This window comes from Octopus sinensis, linkage group LG2, assembly GCF_006345805.1.
Source record: "Octopus sinensis linkage group LG2, ASM634580v1, whole genome shotgun sequence".
Classification (NCBI taxonomy): domain Eukaryota; kingdom Metazoa; phylum Mollusca; class Cephalopoda; order Octopoda; family Octopodidae; genus Octopus; species Octopus sinensis.
Window position 1 is genome coordinate 153,545,232 of NC_042998.1, and position 13,637 is coordinate 153,558,868.

At 36.3% G+C, this 13,637-nt stretch overlaps 1 protein-coding gene across 4 annotated transcripts in view; it reads left to right on the plus strand.

The window, feature by feature from the left end:
* The window catches only part of LOC115227683 (dnaJ homolog subfamily B member 11), an 89,184-nt gene that overhangs the window by 12,721 nt on the left and 62,826 nt on the right, over nucleotides 1-13,637 (plus strand). Inside the window, exon 2 of one of the 4 annotated variants that reach the window (XM_029798449.2) lies at nucleotides 3,467-3,553. The exons of 1 other annotated variant lie outside the window; for it this stretch is intronic. Coding sequence is in view for 1 of the 3 variants with exons in the window: in XM_029798442.2 (XP_029654302.1) it covers nucleotides 11,412-11,464 (53 nt within the window). In the remaining 2 variants the exon portion in view is untranslated. Of the gene's footprint in view, nucleotides 1-3,466; nucleotides 3,554-8,761; nucleotides 8,886-11,342; nucleotides 11,465-13,637 lie in introns of those variants that run through there. 2 more of the 4 variants (XM_036500241.1, XM_029798442.2) reach the window with 2 other exon arrangements.

Sequence of the window (13,637 nt, forward strand, 5' to 3'; positions counted from 1 at the left end):
CAATATATTAATGTGATTTTTGGAAGATAATTTAATGAAATGTTCTCAACCAATTCTATACTATAATTTTTTCACAAAGTGACTCTAATTGCAGGTAGATACAGGTAAATTCAACAAAATATAAAATTATTAAAATTTTTGTTCAAACATCGCTATAGAAAATGGGTTATTAGCTAATATTCAATTGGGTATACAACAAAATTTTACTATAGAATTTGTTATTATGGGTAACTTTCTGATACCCATAATAATATTTATAGCAAAATAGGCCTTAATTTCATTTAAGGTTGTGGGAAACCACAAAATATCCTATCTTTCACTTTGTTTACATTTAGCGTAATGGTTCGTTTCCGCCGTAATGATTTCAAATAGGCTCATTCGAAAAAGTAAATAGAAATAGTCTTTGCTACCCCCTTTTTTCCATTTTTTCCAGACCTGTTTCTCTCTTTTATAATTCTGTCAATGTCACTGTTCCACCACCACATCACCCTCGGTCTGACAGAGGCTTTGCTCCAACAACAGATTTCGTCTGTTGCCTTCAGTAGATTGTCCCATAGGAACTTCCACTTATCCTCTACATCATATGCCTCTATCTCTTTCTCCTTCTCATCAAAGGCCTCATTAAAGACAAATCTGCCTATTTGAAGGATCCTTGAGCTTCCACAACCTCCTTTACCATATTGTCTTGCGTCTCTGGATCTTTCTGATCCTAAGCTTGAAGTCACTAACTGCTAGCTTATGTTGAGTTGTACATTCTTCACCTGGAAAATATTTTTGCATTTACAAGCATTTATCCTTGTGTCTGATGAAGATGTAGTTAGTCTGGATGGTGTCCCACCCCCCACCCCATATTGATAAATGATCAGATGATTTGCAGGTTTTCTGAAGTTGGTGTTGCAGGCCAGTAAGATATGAGCATCACATAACACTAGCAGCCTTGTCCCCTCTTTATTTCTGAAGCCGAAGTCATAACCTCCATGCACACCCTGAAATCCATCAGAGTGTTTTCCAGCATGTCCATTGAAGTCCCCTGCTATGATGAGAATGTCATCATCTTTCATTATCAAGGTAGTCCTCAGAAGGAATTCGTAGAAGTAGTCCTTCTGAGTGTCTGTGAGTCTGGCATGCAGAGCATATACAAAGATAACTAACACTGTTAGAGAGAGATCGAGGAAGAGAGGGTGATATCCAAAACAGAGAAATGACAAACACCTGTCAAAGTGTGGGTTTTTTTGCCCTAGTAACCACAGCTTTTCTGATAGGGATTTCTCACTTAGTCCACTCACTTCCTTGCCTCTTTTTACATGTCCCTGTAAATTTTGGAGCGAATCCGACTGCGTTTAGTGCCCCTCAACCTGTACCAATCCCCAAACCAGACAAACAAATTTTACGGATTTCAGATTTATAACAGAGACTAGCTTAAGGTGACCCACTCTACACGCGGGTGAGTGTGTCGTTACTTCTACCGCTCTGTTTCTCCTTTCTCTTTCACTTTCCCTTTCTCTTACTCTTTATCCTTCTCTATCTATCTCTCTCCCATTTATAAAATTTAGATTTCCTAGCAGAGAAACCCGATCTTGCTCGGGATTGAAATAGTTTATCATTTTATTTGTTTCGGTATTATAACCCAATTTCATTCGGGTCTACGTGGGCCACACTTTAAAAGATGAGGAATTTTGCCTTAGAGGCCACACCTTTCAATTGATCAAACTGAAAGTTGCCATGCAAACTCGCCAGGACTTTTCACATAGGTGTGTAAATTTTCAGCTCACTCTGACCATATTTACTAACACGTTTGCCTATATAACTGCTTGTGAGACAACGTCCGCCCTTTTCACAAATATGTAGTAGACTTAATGAGATACCCGGCCTTGCTTAGGATTCAAAGGGCATAGTTTTTCATTGTTTTACTTGTTTGATTAGTATAACCTGATTTCTTTTGGGTCTACTTGGGCCACATTTTAAAACATGAGGAATTTTGTCCTAGAGGTTATGCCTTTCATTTGAGGAAAAAAATAGTTGCCATTCAAACTCGCCAGCACTTTTAACATAGGTGTACGTATTTTCAGCTCAATCTGACCACATAATGCACACATTATATATATATATATATATATATACACACACATTATATATATATATGTGTGTGTATGCATTATATAGATAAATGTATACAAATTATATATATACATTATATATACATATTTACATATAAATATGCACACACACACAGACACACACATAAATTAACCCAATAAATATATGATTCATAATATTTGTTCTCATGATTGTGTGGTGGTGGGGTGCGATAATAATTCAGCGTTGTAAAGGTCCTGTAGTGGGATTATTGAAACTTTTGCGACTGTTGAAGCTTCCTCTCTATGAATACAGACAGACGTAGAAAGAGAGAGAGAGAGGCAGTTGGAGAAAGAGTGACAGAGCTGGCAAAGGTGGCAGGGGAAAGAGAGTGGAAACTGTTAAACATCGTTTCTTCTTTCTCTTTCACTTTTCCACTCTCTTACTCTTCCTTTCTCTCAGACTCTCCCTTGCTTTCTCTTACTCTCTATCTTTCTCTATCTGTCTCTCTCCCATTTATGAAAAACAAAAGATCTTGAGTAAGTTGAGAAAGAAAATATTTTGAAAGATAAATCATAAATATCAGGCAGTGACAACGGAAAGCACACTTGTGTTTTGTACATACCACTATTTTGAGTGATTAAGAATTAGGAAAATAAAGGATTTCATTGTTAAATTTAGTAATTATTTTGGGAATTTTTCAAGGATTAGGGTATTGCCTGGAAAATTCCAAGGAAATTGGTACTTCTTGTAAAGTTCCAGGGATTTGTGTGTTTCCTAGAAAGTTCCAAGGATTAGGTAAAATTACTTCCTGGAATGTTCTGAGGATCAGTGTATTTGCTGGAAAGTTCCGAGTATAAGGGAAAATTACTTCCTTGAAATTCCGATGATTAAAAATAAGGAAAAAAGGATTTCTTTGTTAAATTTAGTACTTATTTTGGGAATTTTTCGACAATTGACTATGCAAATGAAAGCTCTAAACACGGGCTATATGCAGCTGTAAATTTCTTTCAGAAAAAATTAAAAATGAAAAGCAAAACTACATAGAAATGAGAAATTTTTTCAACTTCAAAAATCTTGCCTTAATTTTCAAAATTTTGAACCCTTTTTTCGCGCTTACATCACAAATCCACTTCCACTTTAGCATGTTGAAATTTGATTGAAATTGGGCAAAAGGTGTCCAATCTAGACCCTCAAGTGTCACCGAAAATCAATAAAATCCCAGTTTTTACAGCAAAGCAACCACTTTAGCACCCCAAAACGTTTCCCAATCAATTTCTCACCACAAATTACCCCCTCCTGTAAATTTTAATCCCCTTCCAGCCCCATTTAGACCCCGTTTTACATAAAAATCCAGTTTGTATCAATGTTTGCCTTCTTCATTTTATAGATAGGATTAGATGCCAATCTCGTCAATCTGGAGGGGCTTAGAGTCCCCTTGAATCTTCTCACCATAGCAACCACATCTTTCCAGATGGTGAGTTTTAACCTACTCAACTTTCTGCCTCATCACGCCTTCTATGCCTGTGTCAATTTTCAGCTCGATCCGACCGCTGGTCTGGCCGCCAAGCTCTGATGTAGCAAAATGTGCACACAATTTTGACCCAAAGCCTCTTTTATATATATAGATAGCATCTAAACCTGGTCTTGCTCAGGATTAATATAGTTTATCATTATTTTATTTGTTTCGGTATTATAACTCGATTTCATTCAGGTCTACACGGGCCACATTTTAAAAGATGAGGAATTTTGCCCTAGAGGCCACACCTTTCAATTGAGCAAACCTTGCTTGGGATTAAAATGGCATAGTTTTTCATTGTTTTACTTGTTTGGTTAATATAACCTGAATTCATTCGAGTCTACTCGGGCCACATTTCAAAAGATGAGGAATTTTGTCCTAGAGGTCATGCCTTTCATTTGAGGAAAAAAATAGTTGCCATGCAAGCTCGCCAGCACTTTTAACATAGGTGTGCATATTTTTAGCTCAATCCATCCACATAATGCACACATTATATATATATGTGTGTAAGTGTGTATGCATTATATATACAAATGTATACAAATTACATATATCTATATATATATATATATACACAGATATATACACTTTGTATATATATATACATTATATATATATATATTTATATATAGATACACACACACACATATATAAATTAACCTAATAAATATCTGATTCATAATATTGTTCTCATGATTGTGTGGTGGTGGTGGGTGATAATAATTCCCTGTTATAAAGGACCTATGGCAGGAATATTCAAAATTTTGCGGTTGTTAACACTTTCTCTCTATGAATGCAGACAGACGTACAGAGAGAGAGAAAGAGGTGGTGGGAAGAAAGAGTGACAGAGCTGGCGAAGATGGTGAGGGAAAGATAGTGGAAGCTGTCAATAGAGAGAAAGTGAAGGGAAGGGAGGAAAGAGAGAGAAAGACGGAGAAAGACAGGCAGATATGCAAAAGACAGAAACGACAAACACTTGTCAAAGTGGGGTTTTTTGCCCTAGTAACCACAGCTTTTCTGATAGGGATTTCTCACCTAGTCCTCTCACTTCCTCGCCTCTTTTTACATGTCCCTGTAAATTTTGGAGCGAATCCAACCACATTTAGTGCCCCTTAACTCATTCCAGTCGCAAAACCAGACAAACAAACTTTTTTGCATTTCAGAATTATAATATAGAGACTAGCTTAAGGTGACCTGCTCTACGCGCGGGTGATGTTTTGGTTGTTGGACCAATGTATTAATGTAGCATTGTTTTATTGTTTTAAAACGAAAGAGGCAATGCATTTATTTCTAAAAAAAAAAAAAAAAAAAAAGACAAACGTCCGCCAATGGGAAGACAGTTCATATTGGATTAGAGCACTCTGGGTATAATCATAAAATTGAAAAATGGAATTTCGGAGGCGAATATTGTCGAGGACTCTAAACAAATAAAGTTTTTAACCTGCAAGAAGATAGTTTAAACCAAAAAAGGCAGACTGTAAACTCACATCTGCAATAGTGTATGAAATTAGAATTCACACCCAGCTCAGTTTTGTAGAAAGGGTATCACGACGTGAACACATGAGTTGGGAGTTTGACTGACAGAGGTTATATGGTGACACATGCCAGTCCTTTCGACACCACCTAAACAATGGAACAGTGTATAAAATGTAATTAACAACTCATTCACTTTATGAATGTCTTATGTTGGTGAAGAAACAATAATTTGACAAAACCGTTCAATGGAGACGTAGAAGGAATCGGAAAATGAGGAATAAAGAGACGAATGAGTTGGATCAAATGTTTGCAAACATCTTAACCCAATCTTCTTTATGAACCATGTTCTTTTTAATATCTTTATTTTCAAGAATGAAGAGATAATCAAGATGTGCAGAAGAAACGACAATCATACAGTGGAAGAAAGAGTAACAGATGCTATCAAACGACGTTATAGAGAGAATGTGAAAGGAAGGGAGGAAGAAAAGGTCATATATGAAAGAGAGAAGACTTGTCAAAGTGTGCGTTTTTTGCCCTAGTAACCACACCTTTTAAGATAGGGATTTCTAACCTAGCCCACTCGCATCCTCACCTCATTTTACATGTCCCTGTAAATTTTGGAAGAAAGAGTAACAGAGAGACGGCGAAGCTTCAAACGTAATTATAGAAAGAAAGTAGAGGGAAGGGGGAAAAGAGAGAGATCGAGGAAGAAAAGGTCATATATGAAAGAGAGGATTGAAAAATAAAATATTTTGAAACCTAAAGATGATTTGGTTTACAATGAGAAAACGAATGAAATAGTTAAGAAGTAAATATTTCAAAACTGGAAAATTTTTCAAATTTACTGACAAACTTTTGTTAATGACGGTTGCCTTGAGCATACAAATAAATTCTTTAAAGTCTTTTATCCACGCAAAATAATAACATATCTTCTGATAAATAATATGTTATAATTGTGCGGTGGTGGTGGGAGATAATAATTCACCTTTCTGAAAGACCTGTGGTGGGAATATTTAAACTTTTGCGGCTGTCATGTTTCGTCTTTATAGATACAAACAGAAATACATTGAGCGACGTGTTGGAGAAGAAAGAGAGATGGCGGAGGTGTCAAACATCGTTATAGAGAGAGAATGTGTAGGGAAGGGGGAAAAGAGAGAGATCGAGGAAGACAAGGTGATATATGAAAAGAGAGGACTGAAAAATGAAATATTTTGAAACCTAAAGATGATTTGTTTTAAGAGAAAGATTCTCATGATTGTGTTTTGGTGGTGGTAGCGATGATAATTCTCTTTATGAATGCAGACAGACGTAGACAGAGAGAGAGTGACAGTGCTTGCGAAGGCGGTGGAGGAAAGATAGTAGACGCTATCAAACGACGTTATAGAGAGAAATTGAAAGGAAGGAAGGAAGGAAAGAGAGAGAGAGAGAGATGGAGGAAGACAGGCAGATAATAAAATGTGATGGCGGCGGGGGAAAGATAATAGATGCTGTGAAATGACGTTATAGAGAGAAGGTGAAAGGAAGGGAGGAAAGAGAGAGTGAGAGATGGAGAAAGACAGATGCATAAAAGAATGAGAGTAGACTTATCAAAGTGTGCGTTTTTGGCCCTAGCAACGACACCTTTTAAGATGGGGATTTCTAACCCAGCCCACTCGCATCCTCACCTCATTTTACATGTCCCTGTAAATTTCAGAGTCAATCCGACAGGATCAAGTGCCCTTTAACCTGTTCTCAATGCCAAAACCAAACAAACAAACTTTTTGCATTTCAGAATTATAATATAAAAAAGAGATATAAGTCACGTTTTTCTAAAGTATCAATGTGAATATATAGATATAAATATAATGAAGGTATATGTAAGTCTATGTATGTATGTGTATATATATGTATGTTTAGGGATATATATCAGTATATTTGTATATTTATTTGTTCATCTACGTGAAGGGGTATATATCTAATTTTGAAAATGCGTATCTGGTGCAGTGGGAACATCTTGGAATTTTCTCCACATGCTTGTTTACCAGGTTGTCATTACTTAGCAGGATGCACAATGCTTCCTCGAGGCAAAGGTCGCATATGCCAGATACGTGTGCATTTTTCATTATTGACCATTCCATTTGGTATTTAATTTTTCTTTCCTTCAATTTCCATATTAGATCTGCTGGTGAAGTTGCGTGTCATCTCTTTACCTTTTGAAATGATGAGATATGGTTTCGGTACTGAACATTAAATTAGTTTTCTGAGGCACCTATGTATGCATATTTTTGTTGTGGTGCAGTGATTGTGCTTTTATATATTATGTTTTTTTTTTGGACACATTGGTTCATGAGCGGCCATGAGGATTTCTTGCAGCAGGTACAGTTATTTGTACTATTATTATTTTCGTATTTGTCTTTTAACTTTTTGTTTTTGCAGTGTTCTGTTTGATTGTTAGTGTCTGAAGCATTCTTGGTGTTGTATTCGTCTTTTGTTGATTCTTTCTTTTGAAGTAACGAGAATTTGGTAAATAAGCATGTGGAGAAAATTCCAAGATGTTCCCGCCATGCCGAATATGAATTTTCAAGATTAAACACTGTGAAATAATAATAATTCAGGGAGTTTTTTTTCCCTCCTCTCTTTTCCATCCCACCTAAGTGTCTGTTCATAGTGGTCCAGCTCTCTATAAAAATATGTATTTTTACATAATCTCATGACCCATCACTGACAAATAATATTACGAGTAATAACTAATAATAATTCGGTAAGTTCCCAGCGCACGTGTGTGCACATATGTATGCAAGTAGGAGACTGTGGGTGTATATATATTAATATATAAGTACACATATATTTATCAGCATGAATGTACCTACGCTTATGTATACACATGTGTATGTAGCAGTGTTGCCAACTCAAAATCAGAATTTATGCTAAATTTCAGTAGAAAAGTAACAAAAATAAAATGCTAAAAAATGCTAAATATGACAAAAAAATGCAAAAGACTAATTATATCAAAAAGCTTAATTTTTATTTACATTTTATTTACTTTCTCTAATTATAGTCAGCATTGAGAAATAATTTCTTGAATTTCACTGATTTGATCACTTTCAGCTGCTGTGCCTAGGTCTTGACTTCTGTATACATTCAAGGTTCCAATCTTGTTAATTATGTGTTTTGGAATATCGAAGTTTTTGCAACATTTACCATATCTTTTCAGGCCATATTTTATAGACATTATTGATGCATAGGAAGATGCATTTTGTTTTTCAATTTTGATTTGATTACACCCATACTACTGAACAACTGTTCAACTTCTGCATTTGAGTTTGGTAATGTCAATAGATTAATGGCAAAATTTGCAAAATCTCCAAAAGGATTTCCTCCAGTAGCATCTTTATATTCCAAGACTTCCAAGCCAGAATGCTTCAGTATTAGATGTATTTGTCCAGTTAACTAAATGAATGCTATTAAACTGAATTTCAATTGAAGCAATTTTTTCATTTAAATGTATTGCTCTTTGAAATGCTGCAAAATATTCTCTACTGTAAAACATTTGATATTCCTCAGTGTATTAATATTTCCTGACAAATGATGCTTGAGCTCTTTATAAAGGCAGAGGAAAAATTGTTGTGCTCTTTTGCGATATTATTTTCTTCGGTGGCTGTTACAGTCTTCTTGATAATCATTTCTGCTATCTTTCTCTTGAACCTGCAGTTTAAATTTGGTTTAGGATCCAGAAATTTTTCAATAGAAGCATCCAGATCAAGAGGATCAATTCTACATGTTGGCAACACTATCATATTAGCAACAAATTTGATCAAATTTGAAAGATCTTCAAGTAATCTTGTTTTGTCGACAGTGTTTGATTCAGTTTATTCACTTCCTGAACATGTTTTAAAATTGGATGCAAAAATAAAAGGTAAAGTTCATTCCTAGAATCACAAAACATTTCATGTAATATTTGTGCTGTAAAGCATTTTTCCTTTGTAGTTGTAGTTTGGAAGTGAGTTTGCAATTCAAACCATTGGCTTAAAATTCTATCTACCACTGGTTCTGTTGACAGCCACCTAGTTGTGCAAGAATTCACAATCTTCAAAGGCTCTTTATCACTGATAGCAAGGTGAAAGTTGTTTGTAGGCATTTTGTCTTGTTGAAGAATGAGAGGACCATTTATAGGTTTCAGATACTAAAAATTCTAAATTTATGAGCAAGCATTCAGCACAGTGTAGGATACTGCTAACTGTAAAGAATGAAGTAATAATAATGAAGTAATAATAATGAAGTAATAAATAGAAGTAATAATGGAACTTCTTTTAATTTCTGGAAGACGCCATTATTGACTCCTATCATTACTCTAGCATTGTCAATTCCTATAGATAGTAAATTTTTTATAATTAATTTCTTTTTCACTAATTCAGCTTTAAGGCATCTACAATGCCATTTATATCACATGATTCTAAAGATACCATACTGAGAAAGTGTATGTGGCACTTTTTTGTGAGTGCCACTGTAATCTGTATATATATAAGGCAGGATGTGTGTGTACGTGAATATAGTTTATGCACACCCACAAATTAGCACACATGTTGCTCAAATTTTAGGAAGACATTCGTCACGACCCTAGCTGTATTTTCGTCAAATTATTTTCCCTGAGGCACCCGCGAATAGCAGTAAATAATTTTGAGCCATAACTTCTAACAATTTTCAGGCGGAGAAATCCACCATTGTTTACAAACCAAACATGAGTTAAGTCCCCTTCTAGCAACAGTGTAAAGAGAGGAAGGGAGAGGGAGAGAGAGATAACAGATTTTTAAAATTTCGTCTTTTTAGGGGTTGTTATGTATGTATGTATGTATGTGTGAATGGCTTCAGTCACACACACACACACGAGCATGTATGTGTACAAAACACATGTATGCAATGTGTGTGTGTATGTGTGTGTTGCCCGTATATATATATATATATATACACACAATATAAACGATATTCTCCGTTTCTCCACAACTAATTTCCAAATTAGCTGAATCCATTGCTCTACTCATAGTGATATATAGCTGGTCGTGCGTGAACATGGGAGGGAGCAGAGGTTACCAGAGCAAAAGACCTACGTGTTGACTGTAGACACGCTCCTTCGCAAATGATCAGCTATTATTTTGTAAACAATGTTTCGAAACTGTTCATGTTTTCGAAAGGAGAGATCTGACTTTCACATCTCTGCAGGAGAAGATAGGCTTCTCTATTCCTGTTACAAAACTTACATCCGGGTGCCAAATTTGCTTGGGTAAGAGGTGGTGGTGAGACAGTGGCAGAGGCAAAGGCGTGCAAACACATGTATGCAATAGGTGTATGTACATATATGTTTGTGTGTGTGTGTGTTGCCCATATATATATATATACTTAGTTGTGATCTGAACATAACCGCTTCTCACACAGGATCAAGGGCCCTTTTGGGTGTTCTATTTTCCTTGCTGGAAGGGTTCTCAACCCATGGTCAAAGTGGGGTTACATGATGGGGGTGGTGTTTTCAAAAGGGTTGGCATATGCAAGCTGATCACCTGTGCCAATCAAACACCCAACCCATGCGCTTCCATCGTGATACTGATTCTGTAGAACTGGGTTGGGTATGAAAACCAACTTTAAAGTATAAATAAAGATGTTTTTGAATCAGCAATGTTCGGTTAAGTCCTATTTGGGGTGAAAAATCAATAAACTGATTCCTTATGGGATTTTCCATTTAATCAGGATAAAAAGAAATCGATAAACTGATTCCTTATAGGACTTCCCACTAAAATTGGTTACACCCCATTTTCAACCATAACGTCTACCAATTTTGATGTATTTTGTTCAAACTTGATGCCAGCATTACTTAGGACTCATGGGGTCTTTGAATGCTTTGAGTTCTCCAAAAATGAAAAAAAAAAACAATCGATGAGTGGAAAAAATCAATAAACCTATTCCTTATGGGATTTTCCAATCAAATTGTCTGCAAAATTTCTGCCAAAAGTTTACCAATTTCAACGGATTTCCCTCAAATTTGACATCGATGTTACTAAGTTTGCTTTGAAATAAAGAGCTTGATTGGCTTAATAATCCTAACTTAATCCCGAGCAAAGATGGGCTATACTGCTAGTTTATAACAATTCCTAACAACTTGTTTATCGATATATCATTGGATTCACCTAATAACAGTCTAAATTTTCTATCTCCTATATCAGAAATCAAATCTCCATCAAAATATGGAGCTAGAACATTTCTCACAATATTTGCACATTTTATATGATGCAACTTCACTTTGGATATAATATCACTGTCAGACATTTTAGGATGTTGGGGCTCACAGAGGAAATGACAACAATGGACCAAGATGTTTGTCAATATGAGGTTCCAGAGAAGACCCACCCATGTCAGCAAAACTGAATATGTGAAACATTGTATCCCATCCACATGTAACAACAAACTTTTCACAAGAAACTGAACTACATCTCCTCTTCTAAACTGCATCTTTCTCTTCCTCACATTTCCTCTTCATAAACTATGATTGTCTTCCAAACCTCTTTCCTGCCCTTACTGCATTGCTACTCCCCCCCATTTTTCTACCCAGACTTTTTCCAGTTACTACAATCCCCACTCCCTGCTTACACCTTCTTGGCAACACCTAACGGTGCTCTTTCTCTCTCTCTCTCTCTCTCTCTCTCACTGGGTAACTATGTGTCTCCTCTATAACTAACCACCTATTTCTGCCTCTCTAACCTTTCATCATCTGATACTGGATCACTTCGTCCAATGCCCCCTGTTTCTGCTGCAGCTGCCTCTTTGTTACACTCTAACCTTTCATCCCCTGACACAAGTACCCTACCTCAAATGCCTCTGCCCCTCTCATAATTCCTTGTCTTGTGAGTTACTTGGTTACGCTACAGTACTGGTGCCATGTAAAAGGTATCCAGTCCACACTGTAAAGTGGTTAGCATTTGGAAGGGCATCCAGCTGTAAAAATCATGCCAAAACTAACCTCACCTATGCTAGTGCCTTATAAAAAGCACTAAATCCACTCTGTGGAGTAGTTGGTATTAGGAAGGGCATCCAACCATAAAAACCCTGTCAAAACAGACACAGTAGCCTAGGGTAGTTTTTCTACCTGGCTAGCTCCTGTCAACCATCCTTCCCATGCATGCATGGAAGATGGATGTTGACCCGTTCACTCTGACTTTTGTACAATCAGTTTTTATTTTATTTTTTCACATTTTCCACTTCTTTAAACCTTCATTATATGCCATAATTAGAATTTTATTTTATTTTTTTTATCACTACATATGATTTTTGAATGTGGGACAAAAATGTCTCAATAGTATTCTAACAAACAAATACTTGGGACTATCCTATCCCGACAGTATTTCACATGCATGTTAGCAAGTTCGGAAAATTACGGAAATAAAAAGGAAATAAATCCTACAGTTTATTTCAAACACAAAATGAAGCTATAATTGCTTTCTCATATATTTATTATAAATTATTATTATTTTTTCAAATAACACTTATAAAATAATATATATAATGACCCCTTCCAAATAATACTTATGAAATTGACCGATACCTTGGTTATAAAATACGAATCTCAGAGGATGAAAAATTTCAAATAAGAGAGTTTAACCTTTCAGCTTGTTACTTATCTTTCATTGTATTTCTGCGTGTATCATCATCATAAACCCTTATTATTATTTTCTCTCTATTCTGTCTTATTCAGCACCATGCCATCATGTAAATATAGTTCTATAGTTTCGTCTTACTGTTAATGTCTTTTCATCTTACTTGTGGATGTCTGAGATAACCTTAGCTCACGTATTTCTTTAATTTGCAACATATTCTTTCACTCTTCTATGAAAGTTTATCACACGATCACAGTCATTCATCTCTAATCTTGTCTTTCTCCAAATCCCGGAACCATTCCTCCCGCGTGTTGTGACCCCCCTCCCACTGGCTCGCTATGTGCCTATCTATCTATCAGCCTTCACTCTGTCTCTTTTAATTCCTAACGCATGGTTGCTAGTTCGCGGTTCACCCACCCTCCACCTGTACCGGAAGTCCCTCCCACCCCTCCACCTGTGCCAGAGGTCCCTATTTTGTCTTCCTTTGCTTATCTCCCATGAACACCTCTAAAGGCCTTACGCCAACCCCACCCCTACTATATAAGGTAGTGATTATACAATGCAAAACATAATAGTGTAGTGTACGCAGGTTGAACTTAAGACTATTGTTTGCTTATGAATTCTGCCAAATGCGAGCTCTCTTTTCAGGTACATGACGCCACTGCTCCCCATCCCAGGGTCCCTAGGGCCCATTCCTCCCACACTCTCAGGGTTGGCTCTCTCAACGTCAGCAAACTGAAAGGTAGGTCTGGTGAGATTGTTGAGATGCTTGAACGGAGATGTGTCGATATGTGCTGCATATTTTGTGGAAAATTTGACCTTCTTGCCTTCATCAAATGTTCTGCTTCATTTACCAAGAAATTTATAAATGGTGGTTTCATATGATGAATTTCAGAGTGAATAACATAGCTGTTATATACAGCTGTCATCAGAAACCTGAAGAACAC